Below are 27,900 nucleotides of genomic sequence, written 5' to 3'. Positions count from 1 at the left end.
TGGGGGGCAGGTGGGTGGGTCTGGCTCTCCACCGCTGCACACATTCCCAGACGGACGGGGGGACCCATGCCCCCAGATCTGTGCATGGGGCAGGGGTGGATGCATGCTGCATGCTGCAGGCTCAGGCTCCCACACTGCTGCCATCCCCCAGGGCCACTGCAGCCCAGCAGGTGTGACCCAGTGCTGTAGGGCAGAGCACAGCCACACAGGAAAGCTGCTTGCTGCTGTGAGCTCCACGCTGCCCTGATGATGCATCCCCTGCATGCGTGGCAGCAGCGGAGGCAGCAGCACAGGGTTGTGTCCCTCACTGCTGCCATGTGGGCAGGAGGCACCTTATTAGAGCACAGTGGAGCTCACAGCAACATGCAGCTTTCCTGCATGGTCCCACTGTTCCCCGCAGTGCTGGGTCACACCTGCTGGACTGCGGAGGACCTGGGAGAGGGCACCAAGGTGAGATCCCAAGCCCACAGCACACAGTGCACAGCCCACACCTGCCCTCAACTCCAGGCACAGATCTGGGGTCACTGGTCCTCCCTAACCCCCCAGGAGTGCACACCATGGCAGGGAGCCACCCCTCCACCCACCCAAGCCCACAGTGGGCAGGCAGCAGGGGGGAGCCGGGCCCCATTCCGCTGCAGCAACCTCCTCCTCTTGCCAGGGGCAGGAGGCTGCAGACCCAGGTCCCTGGCCCCATAGCGCTGGCAGCTGGGGGCCCCCTCCAGCAAGACTGGGGAGGGCAGGGACTGTAAGTGGGGTGCAAGGTATATGAGCAGGGCTGGGGAGACAATGGGGGGGGAGTGAGGGGCACAAGCAGGGCCAGGGAGACTGTGGGGGGCCTTTTATTTTAATCATGGATTGGGGGGGCATTAGCAGAGAATTTGCAATTTGTCACAGAACTTGTGATTTTTTTAATCAGGGAAAACCAGAATCCAGGATTTTTTCAGAATCCCTGAAAAAATCACTAATGACAAGGTAGTGTAAGACAATGGAAGAAGGTTTTAACAAGAAATCTGAAAGTCGGCAGGGAAAACATTTGATGGCAAAAAGAAAGCATCTGTTCCATGATCATAGGGCAACCTAAAAGAATTAATGGCAGAAAAAAGGAAAAAGAACTGGGTTGACAGCAAGAGATCAGAACAACTCCAAGAGCAAACCTCTAGAGATAAGGAACACCTGAAGTCATCAAAGAGCTGACTTCAGCAATTGCTTTTCAAACTTTTACCATCTAACAAGTGATCAGCCCTCTTATGTCACTTGCCATGTATCATTGGTGGGTCTCGGCTTTTAAAAAGGGGTGGTGCAGATGGTTTGATGCCTTAAAACACAACACACATTCTTCTTCCATTAAAAATTAAATTAGGAGTTTTACTAATATACTAGGGGCTTAGAGCTTTATTATTCAGTTTAAGATCAAAGCAAAAACAAGTATATCTTTACTAAATGTACATTCATTTGCCATATCATGTATAACAACACAACAAACTAGACAAAAATAATCAAAAGATGTTGTTTCATTAGTTCTGCAGACATTAGACTTAATAGTACATCTTTTTTTCAGATTAATAAAGCAAAATCTAGCCTTCTTTAGCACTTGACAATGCTTTAATGCTTCACTGAACGTTATTTCCACATCTGAGTTAATGTGTTTAAAGTTAAAAACAGTCTGCAAGGATGTAAAATAGGAGCTACATTACCAAGAGTAACTAACAGCAGAATTGCAGAAGGATAGCTTGATTAGTGGAACATCGAGGCCATTAAAAAGGAGAGACAGTCATTAACACCTGTGGAATGAAGAGTTTGAAAGGAATCAGGTAGATGGTAAAGAACCATGAAGTCAACTAATTCCCTCACTGTTGCCTGACATACATGCTGCCGCCACTGCCAGGGAGTTGGTTTTAAACTTTGTGTGGAACAGGAATCAAAGGGGTGGGGAGGGAGAAGGTGCAACTACACCACTGCACTCCCTCCCCCATATGCTCCTGTCTTTCATGCTAGTAACACCACTAAAATGCAAATTTATTGACATGGATGGTGTAGGAGATATAACCTAGCCAAAGTGAAATGTGGAAACCATGACATGGTTGCCCCGGAAAACACAGGAGCAATGACATGCAGGAACTTTGGAGGATTTGCATTGTCAAATTTTCCCTAGATCAGAGATATACACTGTCACCAACAGAACTTCCCACACAGTAGCCCCTGACTTACTTTCTACATTCTCCTGAAAAAGGGATCACTGAAAAAGCTCATATATTAATTATTGCGTGCTAGTAAATATTGATGTTAGTAATAAAAATTGGCACATTTGACATTAGGAAGCATTTCAAAGCTATGTGTATGCTATAAAGAAACACCCATGTGATTCTTGGAGGATTTGAGTTAAAAGAACAGGGAAGTTGCAGGAGGTTAATCACTTCTGAAGGAAAGGATTCAGTGTTGTGGGGGGAGAGGAAAGAAACTATGATCGGACATTAATGTGGACATTGGTGTCAGAAGCGGACTGGCCAAGTTCGCCAATGACACCAAACTCTGGGGTAAAGCAACCACACCTGAGGACAGAAGGGTGATCCAGGCGGATCTGGACAGGCTCAGGAAATGGGCAGACAAGCACCTGATGGTGTTCAACACCGAAAAATGCAAGGTTCTCCACCTTGGGAGGAAAAACCTGCACCCTGCTTATAGGCTCGGTAGTGCTACACTGGTTAGCACTACAGATGAAAGGGACTTGGGGGTCATGGTTGACCACAAGATGAACATGAGCCTTCAGTGTGATGCTGTGTAAAGCAAGTGTAAAGCGAGCAAAATGCTGGCTTGCATCCACAGATGCTTCTGAAGCAGATCCCGGGACTTAATTCTCCCACTGTACTCGGCCTTGGTGAGGCCGCAGCTGGAGTCCTGTGTCCAGTTTTGGGCTCCACAATTGAAAAAGGATGTGGAGAAGCTTGAGAGAGTCCAGAGAAGAGCCACACGCATGATCAGAGGTCAGGAAAACGGACCTTATGATGAGAGGCTGAGAGCTTTGGGGCTATTCAGCCTGGAAAAGTGCAGGCTCAGGGGTGATCTGGTGGCCACCTATAAGCTTATCAGGGGTGTTCATCAGGATCTGGGGGAACAACTGTTCACCAGAGCCCCCCAAGGGATGACAAGATCGAACAGTCACAAATTCCGCTGTCGGAGCCCCCAAGGTTTGGAATAGACTGCCTCCAGAGGCGGTTCAAGCGCCCACTTTGAACGCTTTCAAAACACATTTGGATGCTTATCTTGCTGGGATCCTATGATCCCTGCTGACTTTCTGCCCCTGGGGCAGGGGGCTGGACTCGATGATCCTCTGGGGTCCCTTCCAACCCAAATGTCTATGAAATCTATGAAATCGAATTAGGAAGCCAAGGTCACATCTATTAGATTCTGATGAACCTGAATCTCAAGGAATTTTCTAAGCCTCATCATGGAAAGAGAGGTTGATCTTAGAGGAGACATATCCACATACAGGAGAGGATAATGCTGTCAATGTGTGTCTCTGCTATGTCTCTAAAAAGCAATGCACCGAGCTCTTCGCCTAAAAAGAGAGGTATTAAAATGAGCCATCTTCATATCCTTCAAAATCTAAATGGTTCCAGGGCTGAGGTAGTCCTTTGAGGAACTTAGACATCTCAAGGTTCCTGCCTAAGGGCACGTATATACATGCCAGACCTCTGCTCCGACATATGCTAATTAGCACGTGTTGGAGCAACTCGATTACTCAAGTCTGCTGCAAGTCTCCTGAAGCATGCTAATTAGTGTGCTCCAGCAGCCTCTGCGTCACACGTATTCAACATCCCCACATTTTAAAATGGTGGCAGGGGTGCTTTAACTAAAGTTCAATCAAGCAAGCTTTAGTTAAAGTGCCCCTGCTGCCATTTTGAAGCTCAAGACACTGAATACACATGACACTGAAGGCATTTTAATTAGAGTGGCTCTGAGAGCTGCTTTAATTAGAAGCATCTGCCCCCCTCCCTCCGAGCACATGTATAGACGCCCTAAATGACTGCGGACTGTTCCCAGCTGTTCACAGGCAGCAATGTTGCCCAGATTTACCACAGCACATCTGCTGTAGACCAACCCCTGACAAGCCTACCTGGTCCTGCCCATACCTCATGTGTCCTCACACTCCAGAGCTATAGCTGCCCTTTTTTCCACGCCAAGGGAATTCTTCCCCAGATAAAACTGAGAGCCTCTTAAGACTGCTCCCTCCTTTTTATCTGACATTAAAGGGGCTAGAGAGAGGTTAAAATCCCACTCACTGGTAACAGTAATAATGAGTGACTTCACATCTGCATATATCACATATGCCACATGGGGACAAAGTTCACAGATGTAGTTCCTTAACATTTTTAAATGACTGTATAATGGAACAATGAATCCTAGAGCACATAAGAGGAGAAACTACACTCTAATGATTTCTACATTAAATTTAAATTGACTCAAGAACTTAGCCGACTCACTAAGCTGTTGAATCTTAAGTTCCTCTTCACATCAGAATCTATTAAAAAGATCCTCAAGTCAAGAACAAAGATAATAAAAGCCCTTAGATGGAGCATATAAGGTGGATACATAAACAAGCAAATTATGTGGTATTAGGGGATTTATATTGTTTGGGTTAACAATTACTTGCAAAGAGAGGGGGTGGACTTGGACCCAGGAAGCCCCGTCCAGTCCTGCTTCTAAACCAGCATGATTTTAATAACAGAAAATTGACAGCGATACTTTAAGCTACTTAATGGAGCAATGGAAATATGGAAAGTAACATTTATAATTTACCAAAACTTTCAAAACAATTCAACAAAATTGCTCAAAGGATGCTATTAAGGAAAGTAGCACATTTTTTTCAGGTGCAAACAGAACAGATTAGAAACTAGTTAAAACACCAAAGCTTGGTGGTCAGTTTTCAGTTGTGACACGGTAGCAGCCAAGAACCCAACATTTGGTAATTGTTCCATCTGGACAAGAAATAACATGTCAGATGGTAAAATATATCAGATATTTTGATATATTTCATCAGAAGAAGGTGGGGATTTCCAGAAGGCCAACCAATCTGGATGACTGGGCAGCACACTGTCTTATGAAATGTTACATTTGACAAACACAAGCTATATACTCTGAGAAGAATAATTTGAACTACTTGTTGCTTATTTTTCTGTTGCCGCGTTTCAGTAACAGGAAACACTGTAGAATATGCAAAAGGTCTACACAAATTATTTAGCAGCCTGAAGAGTTTCAAAAGATAAGAGTTCAGTTTAGTTTTAACAGAAAAGGAGTAAGAGAGGAAATAAATCATGAATAGCAGAGAAGGTAGGTGAATGCTTTGAAAGGAATCTGGAAAATAAAAGGACTTCTATTTGCCTTTATTACTTTTAGAACAAAGGAACAGCCAGCAAAAATAGAAACACATTTAAAAATGATTAATAGAAATGTGTTTTATAGAGTACCATAAAAGACATACAAAAAACTAGAACTCTTGGTTCCAAAATGATTTCTTTTATTAGACCAACTGGAAAATGGCAAGAAAATTGTCCTTTTCTGCAAGCTTTTGGGATCAAAGTCCCTTCGTCAGGCTCTGGGAAAAGTGTAGATGGTACAAGATGGTAAAAAGTCCCCATAGGTAGGAAATAAATTTTGTTTTTGCACACAGGGAGCTGAAGATGGAAGGCTGTCCCTCTGGTCCATGAGAGTGTCTTTGTGAGCTGTGTTGAGTAGCTCTTTGATGTGTTGATCAGGTAGAATTCCTTCCCTGGAGGTGTCAGATGGCAGGCAGGGAGGTACCATAAGGCATTATCGAGTCCAAGAGTTTAGTGGGTTCAAACAAGGATTACATATTGGTAACAATTATGGGAACATGCACAGTTAAGTAAAGGATGTAAGCCCTCATGCTTCAGGGTGTAAGCTAACAGCTAGCTTTTTATATACATCTATTATGGTGACCTTGCGTCCTCCTCAGAAGAAACTAAACAAAAAGATTATTGACTAGACAGCACCTCCACCATGATAATTTTTAAAAACTGTAAATTTGGTGATTTACAAAACACAATTTCTGTTACTCTTCAAATTTTAGATTATTTAAGGAAAAGATCTCTGTTCACAGATTCATAGATTGTAAGGCTGGAAGGGACCTCAGGAGATCATTGGGTCCAGCCCCCTGCACCAAGCAGGAAAGACAACTGGGGTCAAGTTACCCCAGCAAGGTGACCATCTAGTCTCCTCTTGAAGATTTCTAGGGTAGATGATTGCACCGCCTCTGGAGGGAGCTTATTCCACAGCCTTGACACCCTGACTGTGAAGAAGTTTTTCCTAATGTTGAGTCTGAAACGGTCTTTCAGGAGTTTGTGGCCATTACTTCTGGTTTTTCCCAATGGTATTCTGGTGAACAGCTGTTCACCGAGGCCTTGATGTACTCCCCTAACGTAGTGGTAAGCTACTACCAAGTCCCCTCTCAGTCTTCTCTTTTTCAGGCTGAAGAGTCCCATATCCTTCAGCCTTTCCTCATATGGCTTGCCGTGCAAGTGTCTGATCATATGGGTGGCTCTTCTTTGGACTCTCTCAAGCTTGTCCATGTCCTTGTTAAAGTGTGGTGCCCAGAATGGGACACAGTACTCCAGCTGCAGTTTCACCAATGCTGAGTAGAACAGAAGAATCACCTCCTTGGTTTTGCTGGCGATGCATACACTGATGCATGCCAGTGTATTATTTGCCCTGGTGGCTACAGCATTGCACTGCTGGCTTATATTCCTACTGTGGTCTATTATAACACCCAGGTCCCTTTGATTCATGGTGCTGGTCAGTTTGGCACCGCCAAGCCTGTAGGTGTGCATTTAACTTCATCTGGTTCCAATCTGCCCAACTTGCTAACCTGTATAGGTCCGCCTGTATCTGTAGCCTATCTTCAAGTGTGACCACGCTCCCCCATAACTTGGTGTCATCCACGAACTTGACCATTGAGCTCTTCACCCCCACATCCAAATCATTGATAAAGATGTTGAAAAGTACTGGACCAAGCACCAACCCCTGTGGGACACCACTAGCCATTTCTCACCAGGACAACTCAGATCCATTCATTAGGACTCTCTGGGTCCTATTCCACAGCCAATTTCCCACCCACCTGACTGTCTCTGAGTCAAGCCCATAATCCTCCAATTTTTTCACAAGGATATCATGGGGTACCAGATCAAAGGCTTTTTGAAAGTCAAGATATACAACGTCGACCTCCTCTCTCTTGTCCAGGTGGTGAGTTACCTGGTCATAAAAAGAAGTGACGTTGGTAAGGCAAGACCTGCCCGCAATGAAGCTATGCTGGCTGTTATTCAGGATCCTACCATCTACAAGCTTATCACAGATAGATCCCATGATTAATTTTTCCAGGATTTTCCCTGAGATAGAAGTGAGGCTAACTGACCTATAGTTACCCAGGTGCTCCCTCCTGCTCTTTTTGTGGATGGGCACAACATTGGCCCTCTTCCAGTCCTCAGGAACCTCTCCAGAGCACCACGAGTTTTGGAAGAGTTTTGCCAGGGGTTCCACAATGACTTGGATGAAGTTCATCTGGGCCTGCTGACTTATATATCTAATTTTTTTAACTGATCACACAACAATTCTGCTGCAATAGTAGGACAGCAGTCATTCCTACCCCACTCATTCTGCACCCTACCTGGCATGATTTTCCCCTTGGCCCAATAAAATACCAAGGCAAAGTAGTCATTCAGGAGTTCAGTTTTCTCCTGCATGGTGGTAACCAAATGTCCTGAAATGTAGAGCGATGCCCCCACACTCCCATTTGTTTTCCTCCTGTTCCCTATGTACCTAAAGAAGGACTTCTTGTTGTCCTTGATTCCCGTTGCTAATTTGAGTTCAGTCACCACTTTAGCCTTTCTGATCTGTTCCCTATAAATGTGGGCCGTTGTTGTATAGTCCTGCTTGGGGCCTGCCCCAAGCTTCCATTGTTTATAAGCCTCTATTTTCTTTCTTAAGAGGACCATTATTTCCCCATTTAGCCAAGAGGGCATCCAGCCCTTCTGTTTCCTTTTCTCAGCATGGGAATGGACTTCCTATGTGCTTCAAGGATCATGTCCTTAAGAAACGACCACTCTTCATGCATGCCTTTCGCCTTTGGTCCCTGGTCCCACAGCACTTCCTGTACTAGTGACCTGACTTTGTTGAAATTACCATTTTTGAAGTCCAAGACTTCAACCCTGCCATCAGATTTCTCTGCCTTGCTACAGACAGTGAACATGATGTTATCGCCCAGACTATTGAAGGTGTGACAGTTATGGAAGGACTTACAGTGATGAGCTCAAAATAAGAAATTGGTAAAAGAAAGGAAAATAGACTTAAATTTCCTTAAAATTCAGAGGTGCTGAATTAAGGCCCATCTCTAACAGACAGGCACCAATCTGTTTTTTACTAATGTGGAGAACTCTGTGTGCAACTGTGGTCTATCTATACAACACAGAGGAACTAGTACTGAAACAGTTCTCTAACAACTTCAAAACCATTTTGTAATACAGATAGGACCACAAGAATTTCTTTGCTTCTCTATGAAGGGTTCTTTTGTTCTTCTTTAAAGTCATATTAAAAAATAAGGCAAAGTCTTTTGTCCACCAAAATAAGAATATGAAGTTTAAAGTCCTTTGGTAGAAGACCATAAAACTCCTTTTGCCATCACCTCATGTAAGGCAAAAAAATGTTTATACTGTTTTTCTCATATGGAAAAAACAGTAATAAAAATCTCCATGGTTTATTCTTAACAGTTGTTAAAAATATGAATTTTGACCTGCCTGCTTTCAAAGTTAACTGTAGCGTACAGACGCCATCTCGCTGTGGGGTTATCATTCAGATACTTCTCTACAGAATATCATCATATTTTCAAATAAGAGAAACAGGAATCATTTTTAAGCCATGGGTAGAGGAACATAAGTATTCTATATTTGTCATTTCTTTTTGGTACAGTGTTGCCTGGAACTGCAGAATCCAGAGCACAGCTTCATCAGAGTACTGTATCTCCCTGTGCCATATATTAGCAAACCCAAATTACATTTGCTTTTCTTTGATACCATGTTGCAGTGCAATCTCACATCTAATTTGCTGCCTGCTTTCAGCCCTTTTATCACTGTCAGTGTTATTGCTTTCTTCTTTTTTTAGCAAGTTAGGTTTTGGACCCTTTCCTCCACTGTGTTTATCCAAACTAAATCTTAGCTTGAACATCTCCAGTGAAAAATGCAATGAAGTGTTCCCAGGTTTGAGTCTAGGATTTTGTTATCTTTACTTTCTTCCTGGGGAACTTCCTATCCTTCTTCCACTGCCACAGTTTTTATTCTTTCTGTTCCCGTTCCTCAACTTTCTTTTCTTCAGCATGTTCCAGGAGAGAGTGTGGCAGGGCATACAACTGCCTCCACTCTGACCTTGTGGCACCTGGATGTTTTCTCACAGGTTGCCAGCAGAGAAGATACTGTTCTTTATGTTTTTAGCTCTGCCTGTTACTAGGCAGAGCAAGTAAAGCGTCAAGCAATGTACAAAAGGCAGCAAAAGGCCCCACACCAGCAGGAATGTCCCACAATGAGGGAATCTCCCATAAATTAGTTTGGACCCTTAAAAAGGGCAAACCCTCTCTGAATAAATAATCCTAACATTAGTTCTTCCTGTTTATGAACATACAATTTCATTGCAATATTACAGGTGTCTTAAAAAAATGCTACTCTGGCTTTAGTAAACACCACTGATTTTTGTCTTCAACCAGACTTAGAAGATTCTGTTACCACAGTGCAGAAATGGTGCACTGCTTTACCATTTGAAATGCTGGGCCTCTGATAGCATAGATTAATTGTTCTTTATTGGTACAAAAGGTAGAGGAAAAAACCTGTACCACAGGTTGTGCGAACACGTTTCACATGGGGCTTTATTTCATTCCAATTTTCAGAATTTAATCAGAAACCTGAAACTCTCATTGAGATAGGCAAGCTCTAGCATTCAGCCTCTTCAGTCCTGATCGTGCAGGGTAATAAGTGCCTCAGTCCCTTCAATACTCAGTGAACTCAGTGATTGTTGGCAGACTGAGTACCTTGCTCAGCTTCTAACAGGATCAGGTCCCACTTCCTGATTTGACTTTGATACCAGGCTTTATCTTCAGAGCATCAGTATACGGCCAGTGCACTGCTTTGTCTCACCATTGAAGTCCTTTAGAAAATAGTACGTCAGAAAGAGTTCAAACAAATCAAAGAAAACTTGCCCTATCTTTTTCAGTTCAGTCTTGTTAACTACTTAAAAAAAAATTGCCAAATGTCCAGTAGCGTGGATAGAAAAAGTGGTATTTGAATATTTAAACTCTGTATTAAAGGGAATATTTATTTTGCATATTGTAGATTTTAATATAAAAAGGAGTATTTCACTCATTGCGACCGGACCTCCTACCTACACAGCTTTGCCTCATGATTCCTATAGTGGAGTGAATTATTCTTTTGAGTTCTTTCTTGAATAGCTAATACTCTATGACAGGGCAACATATGGCCCATGGACCCACTGGATCTGCCCCACAGAGTTGGGGGGCTTTGCCTGTGCCTGTTGCAAGACTGAGCAGTGAGGAAATGCATCCATGCTGCCACTGCTTCTCCCTGCCTCCCCACCCTCTCCAAGGCTGCAACATGGGTGCAGCTTCCAGCAGGTGGAAAACTGTACCAGGGCTGGGCAGAGGGGGATGGGGGGAAGAAGGGGAGGACAGGAAAAAATGGTAGCATGGGCACAGCTTCCAGCTGCCTGGCCCCAGTGCAGCTCCCCACCTGCTGGAAGCTACACTTGCACCCCAGCTCAACAGCGGATGGAGCTAGGAGATGCAGCAGTGGTGTGGGCACAGATCTCCATTGTCTCACCCTGTTGCAGGTATAGGAAAAGCACTCCTCCCCACCTGATGCTGATGTGCCATGGACGTCACCTGCCCCATTTTAGACTGAAGCCAGGCTGTTCCGGTCTTCAGCTTGAAAAGGTTGCTAGCTGCTGATCTATAAGAACAGACCAGGAAAGCAAGTAGATCGTGATGCTATACCTATTTAAAAATGGGGAAACCAAGTCAGGAGAGGCTAAATGACTTGTCCACAGCCATTCATCAAATCAACAGCAGTCTGGATTAGAGCTCAGATGTTGCTAGCTCCTGTCTCTCTGCTCAGCTAGACTGCTGACAGGGAATGCTACTAAAATGTACTGACAGGATGCATTTTTTCTTCATCTTAGGAGTTTTGTTTGCTCTCTGTAATGCAGGACAACCATTGTATTTATGCAGACAGTGCACAACATTTCAGTCCAAGTCTCCAGGATTCTTTGATGCTTCAAGTTTAAGGATGGAGCTGAAGAAACTTGTTCTCACTGTCAGATAATATTCACTTAAGGCAGGGGTGGGAAAACTGCAGCCCACAGGCCGGATGCAGCCCACCAGTCCATTCTATCCAGCCCGTGGGGCCCCTAAAAAATTTAGAAAATTAATATTTATCTGCCCCTGGCTGCTCATCATGCAGCCCTTGATGCCTTGCCAAAACTCAGTGAGCGGCCCTCTGCCCAAAATAATTGCCCGCCACTGACTTAAGGAGACATGTACTTAGGCCTTGATTCTCTGCTGTGTCCAAGCTGCATATTGTACCTTTAGTAGACCTAATAATCAAGCCATTGTAATAACATAGGGTAAGGACAAGATCTTGCAGCAATATCCCTGACCCCTATCAACTTTAGTGGCACTCTCTACAGGTATAGATACTAATGCATGTGAAGTTAATTGCAGGATTGGACCCAACTAAAACTGGTCTAGTTTTATTTGCTTATTATCCAGCTATTGGAGTGTACTGCTCATTAAGCACAGACGCAAAGCATCCACATGGATTCCTTTTGCAACTGAAATGTGTTTTCCAGACAGAAAAAGAATGCGATTATAAGCCAACTGCAGTGAATTTAAAACATGTAAAAGAAAGAAACATCATAAGGCAAAGGTTTTTTTAATAATTAGAGAAAGATTTTCTGCCTTATTTTTAAATACTGTGGGCGTGTCCACATGTAGCCCTACAGCGATGTGGCAACATGCTATGTCGACGTACAGCCAATGTAGTGATCACATGGCTCTACATGTGATTGGCAGCTATGTTGCCATAGCGGCACACTCCCCCATTGTAGCATGCCACTACAGCAACATAGCAGTGCAATCTAACCATGCGTAACACAACGCAGTAGGGGAAGTTACCATGCCATGATTTAGTATTTACAAAAGGAAGTACTAATGCACAGCACTGTAGCAATGTTGCCATACGGCAATGTGTAAACACACCCTATGTATCATTTATTTTTATAACAAAATCATGTATATAGTGTGCATAACCACTGTACATATGAACACAATATATGATAAATATATTACATACATCACAGGTACTAATTTCTCTCGGTTTTCTTCAGAACCACAAAGTACACACTTTGATCCCTCCATGCTTCAGACGATGCTATCCTGAATCCTGAGTGCCAGTTAGAGTGGCCTCTAGGCTGCTCTAAATTAAACCTTGCTGTTCATGCCCTCAAGGAACATTTTAACAGCAGGGATTTAGCAGTTCAGGAGAGTCCCAACAAACTTCCCCCTCACCAGCAGCTAACAGGAGTCTAAATGATAACAGTGCTGTTATAGCAATGATGGTCCAGGAAATATATGAGGCAAAGGATTTTTTTTCTGATAAATTTATTGGATTAGCTGCACAGTTGGGAGAAATGCTGGACAAGTTTTCAACATACAGTGCCCTTCAGGTCTGGAAAATGGAGAGAAATGGAGTCAGCAATCATAAAAACAAGATCCTTCTTACAGTGTTTTCCAAATGTAGCGAGGCTTGGATGAAAGCAAATTCTAGGGGCGAGGACTTTCCACTGTCCAGACTTTCCACTGTCCGAAGAGCTGCTGAGCTGGCTAAGGGTGAGTGAACTGCTGCATGCAGTCTGTAGTCTCTCAAAGAGGTTTGTGGTGTGGAAGCAGCGCTTCATTATATACAGCAGTGGAGGCCATCCTTATGGTAGACGTACCACAAATTAGTCTGGTCCCTCCCCCAGTGCTTCCACACACACCCCCTCCAGTCGGCTCCCCCAGCCTAATCACTGCTTTGCTTTCTGTTCCCTGCCCAGACCTCCTTGCCTGATCTACTGCTCTTCTTTCTCTTCTACCATCCTATCTGCCATTGTACTGCTTATTCCTTCCCAGATCTGCCATGTGCTACACACACGCAGGCTGCCTGTGCCATGTGTGGCATATGTGCCCCAGGTTGGCCACTCCTGATTTACAGGAACGTATATTAAGAACTATTTACAGTAAAGAAGTAACAGTCTTTCTATTGCCCTCACAAGGGTCTAGGGCCCTTGTTGCTGTCTTTCCATGCCAGGAAGTTCCTCCTGCCTCAGCCAGACTGTGTGTTTCCAGGAGAACTACATTCTGCTTTCCAAAAACAAGGCATGCGTTTTATTTGGGGACTTGTGGTATGCAGGAAAATATGGTATTTGTAGTCTCCTTTGGACTGATTCCACAAACAGACTTAGTGGTTAAGCATCTACCTCAGGCACCTAAATCCAACTGAGATTCTCAAAACTCTTGGTTCAAGATGCTATCTGACCCCATAGCTCACTAAAGTCCCTTAAATACTAAGTTTTTGATGCACAGAGCCACCTAAAATAGAAAGCATGAAGCAATCTTTGCATGATTTGCATGAAGCAATCTTCAGAACATGGTAGGATTCTGAAATAAGGCATGTTTTTGGTTTTGTCGTGCAATAAAGAAGCCACCCTGAGAACATGGATCAGGCCCCACACAAAAGATAGTCGGGGATGAAATTTTTTGGAGCAGGCTGGCTGGTTCATGCATGCGAGTATAGCTAGGGATCTACCTAAATCATGGTTTTACAAATTTTGCCGAACCTCAAAAAACACTGCTCTCTGAGATCACCAGGAAATCCAGCATTGGCTGCAATTTCCCTGTGAAATAAACCCAAAAAAGAAAGAAACAAACAAAGAAAAAGCAGTAGTGATACAGACTGAGTGAGGGTGCCCTCCGCCAATCAGTGGCGAGGGGCAGGGCCGCCCCAGAATGCTCACAAAATTGACTCTGTGTGTTATAAGCAAGCCGTGAAAAGCCCTCTGTCTCATCATGACTTAGACATGTCCCTAAGTATAGCCAGTAATTAAGAGGTTAGGGCTCTAACCTAGCAGGTGAGAGACCTATTTCCCAATCTTTGCTCGGCCTGATTTCAAGCAGCGGCTTGAACCTAAGTCTTCCATGTGCCATGCAAGTGCCCTAAACATACTATGTGGGGCATTTGGTCTTTCCTGCAGAAGCTGTTCCACTTTATATAAATAAATATTAATTGGAGTGTGTACTTACAACCTGACTCTCCCACCTCCCACCCTAGCTACTAGGCTGTTGGATATAACAGGATGGAGAGTTATCCTGCTCTTTTGCATGAAGAAAGAGTCCCATCCAATAATGGTAATTGGGTGTATAACTCTAGACTAGAGAGAGATGCCTATCTAAGTCACTCCAGGAGAATCTCCAGTAGAGATCTAGAGAGTCTAGAGTTATACACCCAATTACCATTATTGGATGGGACTCAGGCGTTCCCTTTTGGCTCTCTCAGTCAGCTCCCCTTCAGGTTTCTAACTTCTGAGGATCCCATTCTTAGATATTTAATTCTCTCCATGGATTGGACAGGGAGCTGGTACCTAATGCAACCTGCGTGTTCCACTGGGCTATTGGGTGTCCAGGAATTGATGTTGCAAAGCTAAATCTGGCAAAGCAAAAGGCCCTTTCTGAATTTAACCCTTTGTGATTAGTTCTAGGTTCTACATTGCATTAGTGGACCTAAGAAAGAAAAATGGAAATATATGTATAAAGAAAGCAGAAGAGACAGCCTTATGGGCAAAAAAAAAAAAAAGGATATAAAACACATATCTAGTCTCTGCTGCTATGTGGAACTCACACAGGAGCAGCAGTACATCCAGTAAGGAAATAGGTTTTAACCTGTTCATTTCTAAATTAAATAATCACTTTTCCCAACACTTTTATAGCAAAAACCCTCCACTGCCTGCAACACATAGGACATGGTCTACTCCTTCTGTGGACATAACTCACATAACTCCCTGCAGGGCAAAGTTCTTGATTCCTAATATGTTTTGTGACCTGACTATCTGAGAGAGACTTCCTTTCCCCAGACCACAGGACAAAAGATTCAATTTATGATTATTTTTAATTTGAAACTGTCCACTGAGGCAGAAAAGGCCTGAGTGACCTCTTCTTGTATAAATCCAAACAAGCAAAATGAGGAATGCCTTACCCATGTTGAAAAGTAATACATTGTTTACCTTAATAGGCCTGTTCTTGGAGTAAGATGATTTCCTGGTAGGTAGGAATCCTGGAGTCTGGTCAGTAATAAATACTTTATATTAGAAGCAAATTTTAAAACAGCAACTGCTACACAAACATTTATGTTTGTATGATGTTACGACTGCCAACGAGTGAGCCATATTTCTGTTTCCCTCAGGTATAATCCTTGGATTTTGCCTCCGACCATACAACATGAGTTACCGGGAAGTCAAATACTTTGCCTTTCCAGGAGAACTATTGATGAGAATGCTGCAAATGCTGGTCCTTCCCCTTATCGTATCCAGTTTAGTTACAGGTAAATCAACTTATTTTAAAGTTTTTCTTCTCATCATTTAAAACATAAATGCCAAGTCATACAATATCTATGCACTTTACAATGTAGAAAAACATGGCATTCTGAAACCACGCAACAAAACGGTACTAATCTTCAATGTGAACTTTGCTAATATTACTGTTTTACAAATAGTATTACAAAAACAATATAAACTGTTATAAAGTTGTGTTTGTACCCCACATCTTTGCCTTTATGCCTCACACTGATATCATCTGCCACAATAGCAAAAGTTAGAAATCTCAATAGAATAGTATACATTCATCCCTGTTCCAAGACCCGCTGGAGAGAGAAGCTACTGAGCCTAGACAAAGACCTGTCACAGACCTCTCTATCTCTTGTCTTTTCAGTGGACAGTTGGAGGCCACAGAAAGTGTGTATCATTTGGGCAAAAAGAGTCCAGCCTCCATCCTATTACTTGTGGAGCCTTTTCTTCCCAGTTGGCAGCTCTGTTAAGTCTTAGGCCTTTTTATCAACCTGTTCCTGGTATTAATCAGGCTGGTTCTATCATATCCCTTCTTTCTCTAGTAACTTTCTAGTAGGTTTTCAGATTTCTTGATAAAATTAAAGGCTTACAGCATATTGGTAGGGTAGGAAGATCTCACTCAGCCTATCTAAAAATTAATTTCCCTCAGTTACACCACAACTGCCCTGACTCAGCCCTATGACATAAACCATTGGTGCTCAATCATTTGGCCCAAACCAGATGGATGGCACAGGCCACATTGGATCCTGCACACCAGGATAAGGCCCGTATGTCTGGATCAGGCTGTTCATGCCCTCAGTTGGCCAGTGGGTGTCGGGATCACCACTGCCCAGCCCCACATCCTAGGATTTGAGACCTGTTTCATCTTTGCCTAGCTGCTCATGCTGGAATCAGGGCCCTGTACCACCTCTGCCTGGCTCCACATGCTAGGATTGGGGCCTTGGGGCCCTGTACTGCCCCCCATTCAGCCCTGGGTGCCAGGATTAGGCCACATGCCACCCTTTGCATCCAATCTAGCCTGCAGGGCCGCAGCCTGCAAGGCTCCCAATGGACCCATGAGGAGGCCAGTGACTCAGATGCCAGGGTACCAGGAGCCAGATCTGGCCCACAGGCCAGGAGTTGAACACCCCTAATGTATCTTTATTGCTACAAAAGCCAAAATATTCAGCTGCCCTCTTTCCCACTGTTTCTCCAGTTTTCACTGTTTAGATTCACTTTTATCGCAACAAAGCAGCACAGGTCCCCACCTTACCAGGTGTTAGAGACTACATCCTGCAGACTGTATATTCGCAGTGAATGAAATACAAGATTCCAAAAGCATGGGCAGCTACAATACTATTTCCTTTGACTTACTTCAGTGAGGCATATGAGTTTGTTTCTATGTGCATAGCTTAAGCTAGATACAGACTGAAACTAGACACTGACCTATGAATCACTGGAGGCAAGTGGGAATACTGCTCCAGGCTGTTCTTGCTTAGATACCTTTTTCCTGCTCCTCCACAAACTGTCCTCTGCTAGTGTGTTTCTCAACCTCTGACCTCACATCTGATCCCTCCTTTTCTCTTTCCCTGCCCCAGAGGCTCCAAGCTGGCTGGGCACAGCTGGGGAAGGTATTTCTAAATGCAGAAAATAAAAAGAGTTTCCTTGCCTTCAGTGCCCAGCTGCCTGGAGGACTTGATGAATCTCTGCAGGAGAAAGTCCCTCTCAAACCTTATATTTCTACTGAGTGTATGAGGGGGAGAAGGAGAGAGAAGCTGGGGCTAGAACAGTAAAACAAGAAATTTGGAAGAAAATCCCAGGCAGTGATATAAACTTTCTTGCATTCAAATGTATGAACAGAGAAGTAAGATAAGATATTCAGCACTCGCCACAGACCAAGACAGGCTCCACAGCCTGAGCAGGAGTTTTTGTGGAAACAGAAATCATAACTGGAGTTCTCAGCTCTGAGCCTCCTTAAAGAACTTCATCTCACCAACTCGCTGTTTTTGTTGACTTTTTACTTCCAAGCTCTGCTAGCCTCTATAATCCTGTTTAGTCCCCTGTTTTTCAGGAACAACATTAATACCACCATATTTGAAAGAGCTGGCTAAAAGGGAAATCTGTCTATCTAGTCCCTATTATCACAATGTCTGAATGTATCACAGACCTCAGTGTGAAGAAAGGCAAAACTTTCCATTTTTTCCTCTGAAGAAATTTTTTTATTTTTAACAGTTCCTTAACCAGGATGGAGACAAAAGCAGAAACTCCATACAGTCCTTAATGTCCACAATTTATTCCCCAAAGAAGTGTTTATATAGATGGAGTTAAGTGTTAAAGGTGGAAGTACTGCGCAGTGGAACTTTCTGCAAAATAATGGGTGGGAAACCCTACAGAAAGTAATAAACAGTACAATAATTGTGTGAAAGTATTCTCATGTGAAAACATACACATATGTATGCAGGGAAACATACATGTAAAATATATATAATGTTACTGTGGGAATATAGACGTTATATGTGGTATCAGTATGCATAGGAAATATTGCATCCAGAAGATTGTATTTAATGCAAAATTTTTATCTAAATCATAGTTTTGTAAATTGTTGGTGTAATTCTATAACACACAGATGTGTGGGGGCTTTAGGGGACAAAACTGTTATACCCAGGTAAGTAGTCTGGGTTTATAAATGACAAGCTATTCTTTTAGTTATAGTGCAGTGTAATTTTAGATTGAGGTCATTGATGTTTTTATTTGTTTTGCATGTTGCTGGCAACATATTGGTAAGAAGCTCAGTGTTTCTCAAAGCAGTCTTGGGAACATCTAATCAAAGCTAGAGTCCATTCTATAGGCCAAAATCTATCCTCCATTTGCAGATGCAAACACAGAATAACTCCACTAAAGTCACAAGAGAGTAGCATTGGGTACCATGCTTCTTATTTCCTATACGTTGTTTGGCCACGTTGCAGATATAAGATTTTATCCGGCAAGTCAAAAAGTAGTGATGCATTTCCTTGGTGGTGTTAATAATCTGATGTTAAGCTGAATAAATTCCTTTGCTTTTTGTAGTCTTAGGAGATTGTCTCCAGAATGTAATGTTATACGTGTGTGACCAAAATATTCACATGTGTACATAGTCCCATGAAATGTGTGTGGTGACCTACTAGCCTAGAAACCACCATAACAGATGGGAATTGTTTAAATATTGCTTCCTTCTTGAACTAATCTTTCTCTCAAACAGTCACAGCATAGAAAATATATTAAACAGAATGAAGCATACAACTTTGTGTTTTCATGACCTGTGAAAGAACACTGGACAAGAAGAAATCATGACAAATCAGGATATAAATATTTGGTTGTTGTAACTTGATGGCAAGTTTACAACTGGTATTTTGGAAACTGTTCCTTTGATTGCCTCCAGGTCTTCCTACTTCTGTTATATATGCCAAAAATTATTGAAATGTCTGGTTAGAAGAGATCTAAGGAGATGGTCTACCTTATCTATCTCCTACATACCGGGAGAATGCCTTTGCTATCAGGCTGTGCAGTAGAGGTGTAAGCACTTTCCATTCCTACTGTTGAAGCTGGACCACCAGGACAGCCAGGAATATAAGAGTCATAGGGACAGCAACAAAGAAAGCAATAAAGAGGCAATCTGCCTCTGTAGGTTATGGTACTGTCATGGGGGAGGGAAATTTGGGTTTAGGTCTCTATTCCTAGCACTGTTTGATATAGAACAATTAAAAGGCACTGACTGGAAAACAAAAAATAACCCTGGCAGCCAGAACCAGAATCCAGGCCTCCTTTCTCTCAGGTGATTGCCCCAACTACTGGCTACTAGGGGCGTGTGAAGCAGGCCCTATTCAATTTGGATTTGGCCTGAATCAGGGGCAGTGATTTGATTCATTGATTCGGATTACTGTCCCCAATTTGATTTGGCCGAATCTGAAGATTCGATGCTGATTCAGAGAATCAGTGATTCGGACATAGACACAGCTTTAAAAGTTTTTTCTACATACCTTAAGGTAGTAGGCACAGCTCGTGATTGCTGAAATGCTGGGGCACATGCAGCATCCCACAGGAGTGGGGGGGTGGGCCTCCACGTGCTTGGTGGCGAACCTAGAAGTGAACCAGAAGTACTTCCAGTTCACTTCTGGGTCTACCAGGGAGCACGCTGGGGGGGCCACCCGTGCCTCCGTGGCTTGGTGTTCAGCCACAGAGGGACCCCAGGTGCCCCCCCGGACCCAGGAGGCACCAGTCCTTGAGCCTGGGGGCAACAGGGGGGAGCCCGGCACGCTCTCCGGTGGACCCAGAAGTGCTTCTGGTCCACTTCTGGGTCTGCTGCTGTGTGCACTGGGGTGCCCTCTGTGCTTCTGTGGGACACTCCATGCATCCCACCATTGCAGCCTTTATGAGCTCCTGCTACCTAGAAGTATGTAGAAAAAGCATTTAAAGCTGTGTCTATGTCTGAATGTCCTAATCATTTTGCAGGGTTCCGATTCAATTCGGAGAGATTAAAGGGTCCTCTGATTCGATTCAGATTTGGAGATTCAGCTACCGAATCAGGTCAAATCTCCACTGAATTGAATCAGGGACCAAAGCTTCACACAGCCCTCCTGGCTACAGAGGTAGGCTAGTCTTGCTTTTGCACCTTTGGCTATCCAGTGGTCTTGCTATCACAGGTATGGAAGGTGCCCTCACCTAACCTATTCTATATCTCTAATGTTCTGGGCAAGTGCCCAAGCCACTAGGATGTTGGGCAAAAGGTAGGTAAAAACAACCAGTTTTCAGCACCCTGCTGAGTTATAGCTTTTATCCACCCTGAATTTTGGGAGCTTAGACAGAGGTTGACAGCCTACCATGGACAATCTGAATCACAGTAGAGCTTAAGCAGGAATTAGCCATGATGATGCCCTTCGGCTCTCTACCTGAACTGCTTCTGTGCATGCACTGGGGCCCCAGCATAGACACATAAGGAGCTCTGCAGTCCAAAATGAAGGCACCTAAAATGAGGTCTATGGCTGCTGGATAGGGGCTTTTTGAATTGTCCTTTGAAACTCTAGCATGCTGCCCAACTTAAATGCAGGACAGTACCTCTAACTCCTCCACTTTCACTGCACTTATTTATTTTACACATTATAATTGGATGAATAGACCCAATTAAAACCTGAACCCCACTATGCCACATAGGCAAAAACTAAAAGATAGTCTTGCCTGAGACAAGTGGGGAATGAAGGAAAAGTTACAGAGAGATTAAATGAGTTTCTTAAGGTTTCCTAGAAGGTCAGTGGCACAGCTGGGAAAACAATATGAATCTCCTGAGTCTCATTCCAGTGCTCTATCCACTAAATGATAATGTCTCTTCAAATTATTGCTATTATTAGCAACAAAGTTACTGAAATGAAAAGGAACATTAATTAAGAAACAGGCCCCTCAGCAATGGTGGCAGTCCCTTGATACAAGAATGAGAGTCTTCCAGTAACTAGAGAAGTCATTGGTGAGTTCATTGATGACCAAGGAGGCCAGCCCGAGATCTGCATATTTGACTGCACACATGGGAAATAGTTCCAGGAGGAAGGCACATATCCTGGTGATGTCTGTTCTCAGCTCTTTCCCTTGTCTCTCTTGTCTATCCACCTCCTTAGTAAGGCAAGTTTGCTCGAAATGATCAGTGCCTTGCGTTACATCACAGCACCATCAGGGATGATTCAGTGCTTGAGTCTCCCAGGTATTGATATTAAAATCACATTTCTTCAGACTAGCCTTCAAGATATCCTCAAATTTCTTCTTTTGGTCATTGCTGTAGAGGTGAGCATCAGTAAGTTGGGAGCATAGGACCTGTTTTGAGAGCTGGTTGTCAGGCATCCTTATGACATGGCCTGTCCAATGGTGCTGGTGTGGTATAAACATGGCTTCAATACTGGTGGTGCTTGCTTGAGCCAGAACACTGCCATTTGTTCTTCTGTCCTTCCAACTGATATGGAGAATTTTCCAAAAATATTGCTGGTAGTAACCTTCCAAAGCCTTTGGGTGTTTCCAACATCTCATCCAAGTTTCACACCTACTCAAGAGTAGGGATGACAACAGATTGGGAAAAAGAAATTTGGTTTGGGCCTTAATGTCACGATCATAGAAGACTCAAAATTTCAGAGGCATCCAAAGGCAGCTTTAGCAGATTTTATCTGATGTTGACTATTGTCATCTACTTTTACTTTTTGGGAAAGTTGGCTACCTAGGTAGGGGAAATGCTCAATGTTCTCCAAAGATTGCCCATTAATTGTAATATGTGGAGGAGCAGCTGGTGAGTTTGGGGTGGGTTGGTAAGGTATTTTGATTTTATGAACCTGATAGTAGGTCCAAGCATTTCATATGCTTCACAGAAACAATCAAAAATGACCAGGAGTTCTTCAATTGAGTGGTTAAACACAACACAATCATCAGCATGGTGATCAAATCAGTTAATCAATGGTGCTGAGGGAGTTGGTTGATGTGATTGCAGAGCTGCTAGCCATTATCTTTAAAAACCTGCAGTGATTGGAAGAGGTTCCAGATTATTTGAAAAGGGCCAATATAGCACCTATCTTCATGACAGGAAAGAAGAAGGATCCAGGAAATTAGACCAGTCAGCCTCATCTCAGTCCCTGGAAAAATCATGGAGCAGGTCAAGGACAATTTCTAAGCACTTGGAGGAGAAGAAGGTGATTAGGAACAGTCAGCATGGAATCACCAGGGTCAAGTCATGCCTGACCAACCTGATTGCCTTCTATGGTGAGAGGATTGGCTCTGTGGATGCAGAGAGAGTAGTGGACATAATATACCTTGATTTTAGCAAGGTTTTTGATACAGCACAACATTCTCTCTCACCAGCAAGCTAAGGAAGTAAGGGTTGGATAAATGGACTGTAAGGTGGATGGAAAAGTGGCTGGATCATCAGGCTCAAAGGGTACTAATAAATGGCTCAATGTCTAGCTGACAGCTGGTATCAAGTAGAGTGCCTCAGGGGTAAGTCCTGGGGCTGCTCTTTTTCAGTGCCTTCATCAATGATCTGGAATACGGGATGGAGTGCAAGTTGCAGATTACTCAGCAAGTGCAAACTGGATGGAGCAGTAGTTACGCTGGAAGGTAGTGATAGGATTCAGAGAGATCTAGACAAATTGGAGGACTGGACCAAAATAAATCTAATGAGGCTCAATAAAGACAAGTGCAAAGTTCTGCACTTAAGAGAGAACAACCCCATACATTGTTAAAGGCTAGCGACTGACTGGCTGTACAGAAAAGGGACCTGGGTGTTATAATGGGGAATAAGCTAAGTATGGGCCAACAGTGTGCCCTTGTTGTGAAGAAGGCTAACAGCATATTGAGCTGCACTAGAAGAAGTACTGCCAGCAGACTGAGGGAAGTGATTATTCCCCTCTGTTTGGCCACCACCTCCAGGCTAGAACTTTCCTCCCTTCCTAGCTCAGAGCCTGGGCTTGCATCCCTAAACCATGCCTTCATTTGGCACCTGGCCACTGCCCCAAGGGAGAGGGAGCTGTCCAGGTGTTCCTACTTAGCTTAATGGGCTGCCTGGCTTCTCCTGCTTTGCAGCCTTTCCCAGCTTCTTATCTGCTCCTGGCCTCCATTCTTGGGTCTCTTTTGAGCTTTCCACTGCATCCTCTTTCCCTTGTGAGTCTCAAAAGTTCAGCTCCTGGAAGGAGTCTTCTCCCCTCTCCTTTCCCTCTGTTGCCTGGAGGTAAAAAGGTTTGGTGACAAAAAGAACACTTAAGCCTGTAAGATAAAGGACTACTGCATGTCCCCGGACAGAAAAGACAGTGTCAGAGACATTATTGGAGTAAAGGAAACCCAGTTGTCAGAAATCAACAGATAAGAGTATATATACATAGGTCATGCCAGATGTAAAGGTGAAAAAACTGTAAGCAAGTAATTATGGAAGGAATGAAAGGATTTGTAGTAAAAGATCAGCAAGAAGATAGATAGTGTGCAACACATTACTTGAAGGTCACCTACTGAGTGCTTGGAGCTAGTGACGACTCAAAAATCTATTCTAACATTAAATATTCAGGAACAAAAATGGATTTGACTTGTCTTTAGACAAATTAAATTAGTACATTATTCTAGAAAGAAGCCGTCACCTGACAGTTTCATTTGTGATAATTTTAGTTTTGATATCTGCCCTCAGGATTTGACACTGGGCAATGAATATGTCCATAATGTGTAGTTAGGTGAGAATCCAGCAAGTCCTGTTGATCATGTGTCCTCTAATACATGGGTCACAATTTCATAACCATAATGTCCTCTTCTAGCCCATGTCATGACAACTGGCAGGCAGTCAAACCTAAGAGTTCAGATTTCCTCTTCCTAGTTTGTAATACCCATGAGAGCTAGAAGGGGCAAAAAATTCTATGATGTTCACTTTTTAGAATATTCCTAGAGAGTCAACTTGATGTTCAACTTCTAAAGCAGGGGTAGGCAATGTTTTTTTGGCCGAATGCCAAAAAAACCACAATGTCTACGTTGTAAGGTGCCGGAGTGCCGGCACGCCACAAAAACAAAACTGGGGTGGAGGGGGTATATGGCAGGATGCACTGCATATTTAATACAATTAATAATCATTAATGTTGCTTTTTGTTTTGTTGTTTTGTTTTGTTTTTACAGTAAATACCAGACTTTCTAAAAATTCAAAACCTGATGACAATAAATAAAACTTCATGTACTGCCTTGTACTTGTGATTTTTTTTTTCTTCTTGTTAAGCATGTTGTGATGAGGGAGAAGAGAAAGAGAGAAGGGCAGGGACCAGCAGGTACCAGGGGAGTCACCATGGGCAGGCTGGCCTGGCCAGGCCCTTGGGAAGGCTGCAGCTGGACGAGAGCTGGGGTCAGGCGGGGAGCAGGGGCTGCCCCAGGGCTCCACAGACTCAAGCCACAGCAGGGGGTCAGCAGCACCGGAGGTGGGGCCCAGCCGGCCTGCACAGCTCTGCGGGGATGGGGCACAGCCAGCCTGCCCACAAAGGGATGCTGCAGGACCCCAGGCTCAGGGAGCTTCCTGCTTAGTCTCCATGCCAGCTAGGTACATTGCAAGTGGGAGCTGCAGCCACAGGCTGTTCCTCAGGCTCTGGGAACAGCTGCCGCAGCTGGTGCTCAGGTCCGCGCCAGCTAGGAGCCTGCAGCGCAGCGGCTCTGTGCAGTGCCTGCCCCAGCCCTGGCCCCTTAAGGGGAGCTGCGGGTAGGCAAGGCCGGGGCCCGGACAGGCTGAGGCAGCTGTGGTGGCTGTTCACCAGCTCCAGGGGGCTCCCGTGGCCAGGCCCCTGCACCGGGGATGGCTCTGCCCTGCTTGTGCTGTGCCCAGCATACAGGGAGGCTGATCCCAGAGAGGAAAGCCCCCCAAGCCCGGTGTCCTGCCCCGGCCAGGCAGCATCCTCACATGCGCAGGGTGGCTGCGGCCCATCCCTGCAGAGCTGCGAGGGCCGAGCCAGGCCACACCACAGGTGCCACTGGGCACCCCCGCCTGCCCACCCACCACAGCTCAAGCCCACAGAGCCCCAGGACAGCCACCACTTCCCACCCAGCCCCCACCTTTCTAAGGACCCAACTGGGCTGGCTTGCCCACAGTGCATCCCCCCCACACCGCCCAGACCCTGTCCTGACTGCCCGGCCCCAGTACTTGGCACCTCAGTGCTGCCCCAGGTGGGACAGGGTGTTTGCCTGCCTGGGCAGCTCCCTCCAGGGGCCAGCCAGGCTGGAGGGTGCAGCCTGGGGCAATAGAGCACAGACAGCATCCCTGCCTGCGTTCTTCTGGCTCCACCCTGGTGCTTGCCATAGTGCTGGGACTTGTGGCTGCAGGGGAGAGCCCAGAGCTTAAAAAAATAAAATACAATAAACAATTTCTTTGTATGCTTCCCGGCACGTCAGGAAAAATGTCTCCATGTGCCACAAATGGCACGTGCTGGGGGTTGCCAACCCCTGTTCCAGAGTATTCATAGAGTATTCTTGGTATTTCCTTAAGCAATAGAGGTGGCAAATCTCTTGCACTAGTGTGTGTGGAGACAAGAGCCATCATGCATGAATTGCTAACTCTTTATGTAGCTCTGACAGTCTTCTGTCTATCTGGAAACATGTCTCTTGCAGAAGTCACTTCCCATTCTAGTGGAGAAAGGAGGTACACTGTAGTGAAGTCTATTCCACATGTGCTACTAGAGGAGACTAAGGTTTCTACATATTGTATGTACAACAATTTATGTCCTGAGGGGAGAACTAGAAGCAAGAAAGCAGCACTCTCTCTTGACTTTTTATGTCTCAGGGTAAGTGGGGAGGGTATTCCTGCTCCAGCTTACACAGTGCACATATGAAAACTAAGAAACTTCAGAATAATATCTTGCTTGTACAGTAGGACACAACACTGATTAAATCTGCTCTGCAGATTTCTCACCCATTTCTTTTTATGCCCTTTAAAAGTCTATTTCAAGAATCTGTGTGTAGTCATCTGAGAAATAAAATAGTAAATGTGAAAGAAGCGAAAGCGTTTATCTGTCAGTTTTTACTTTGCCTGCACTATGTGGAATATGTGCCAATTTTACTGAAAAAAGTAACTCTGAAATTACTATGGTTTTGTGATCTATAAATACAGCCCATTCAGGGAGGACAAAAACAAAACTGCATAATTTCATGGATTCCAAAATTCATACTAGGTGGATCTACATGTACAATTAATGCAGTGAGATAAACTCCAAAGCACTTTGAGCCACAGTGAACTGCTCCCAGATGCAGAATCTACACATGTACCTGGGACAGCAGCAGTTTGAGCTGGGGCAGAGCAGGCCCCCATCTGGCTGAGCTGACTGGGTGCAATTTACATGCATTTCAGCACTCCACCATAAGATAGTACTGTCCCTAACAGTGCTATCCTACAGTGGAGTTAATTAGTTTACTGTGCCGTAATACCAGAGCACATGTAGATAATGCTGCTTTCCTGCAGAACTAGTCAACTCCTCAGTAAAGTACATGTGTAGATGCACCCACTGGGTCAGATTCTGACTTGTCATGGTCTTTTTGTCCTATGGTGCTGAATAACCAGCCAGGTGAAAATTCCCAATGCATCAAAACACCCGAAATGTGAAGTGTCCTGCAACATTTGCTCTGATCAATATCTGGTCAGAACATGTTCTGGACACCTGAATCTTATATATGCACTAAGATTCATACCATTTAACCCATCAGGCAAAAATTAAATTACAAATGATAATCATATGATGAATAAATAATAATTTAGTATTTTTGCCTGCTGGGTTAGATAGGGCAAACACCATTTTGTCTCCTGTCTAGTAACCCTTGCTGAAGCCATTCTTCCAAAAAAATCTTGCCTTATTTCTCACATTGTCATCTTCTCAATCTCTCTCTCTCTCTCTCTCTCATCTGGAAACCTTATTCCAGCGTCATCCCTAGTGCCATTCTTCTCCTCTTTAATATATGCCCTTCCTCAAAGCCTATAAATGTTAATCCTAAGACTTTCAGCAGAAAGTGAGAGCACAAAACTATTCTCCATGAGTCATTCTGATTTCAAGTAACAGATCCATTCCATGCTTACAAGAATTACTCAGATCTTAAACGAAAAGCCCTGAAGACAGGGAGAGGCTTTACATTGATCTCAGTGGTCTTGGATGAGGTCCAAAGAGCACAATACAGATATGAGCATGAAAGACTCATCTTAAGAACATGCCCGATTAGTATATTTTAAATTAATTATATGCAGCACTGTTACTTAAAAAGCTTTTTTTTAAAAAGAGAAACAAAGTGTTTTTTAACATATTTTAACTTTTTCAGTGTATAGAATTGCAGTACCAGTGGGTTACAAGTACTTCCCTACTGGAACAACAAAGTTGTATGGTGACTTCCACTGCGTGTGTTCACATATTATGCATGTTAGCTTGCATGCACAAACAGGCATTAGTCATGCGACTTGCTTAACTAGACCTAGTATGAATGCCCAAGTGTTTGTTTACACACACACAGGAAAATGCCATTTGTATGAGCCAAAACCTGAAGCCCTCAGTACATTTAGCCATAGAAATCATTTAGTTTGTAAAGACCAATCCTCAGTTAAATAAGATGTTTGTAGGAGTAAGGAATCATGCAAAGAAGGATTGCTAGGCTTGGGTCCATATTCAATAAACTTTTCCTTATCCCCTCCCCCCCCCCCCCCCCCCC

The 27,900-nt window shown here is 44.0% G+C and overlaps 1 protein-coding gene across 2 annotated transcripts in view; it reads left to right on the top strand.

The window, feature by feature from the left end:
- The window catches only part of SLC1A3 (solute carrier family 1 member 3), a 115,985-nt gene that overhangs the window by 16,555 nt on the left and 71,530 nt on the right, over window positions 1-27,900 (top strand). The window contains exons 1-2 of one of the 2 annotated variants that reach the window (XM_019517956.1): window positions 15,424-15,444; window positions 15,564-15,701. In XM_019517956.1, the coding sequence (XP_019373501.1) occupies window positions 15,599-15,701 (103 nt within the window). In that variant the 5' untranslated portion in view covers window positions 15,424-15,444; window positions 15,564-15,598. Of the gene's footprint in view, window positions 1-15,423; window positions 15,445-15,563; window positions 15,702-27,900 lie in introns of those variants that run through there. The other variant, XM_019517955.1, reaches the window with a different exon arrangement.

The sequence above is a fragment of the Gavialis gangeticus genome, unplaced genomic scaffold, assembly GCF_001723915.1.
Source record: "Gavialis gangeticus isolate Ggan-Ray unplaced genomic scaffold, GavGan_comp1, whole genome shotgun sequence".
NCBI lineage: Eukaryota > Metazoa > Chordata > Crocodylia > Gavialidae > Gavialis > Gavialis gangeticus.
The sequence above is the reverse complement of the archived record's forward strand: the minus strand, read 5'-3'. Positions and strand labels throughout refer to the sequence as shown.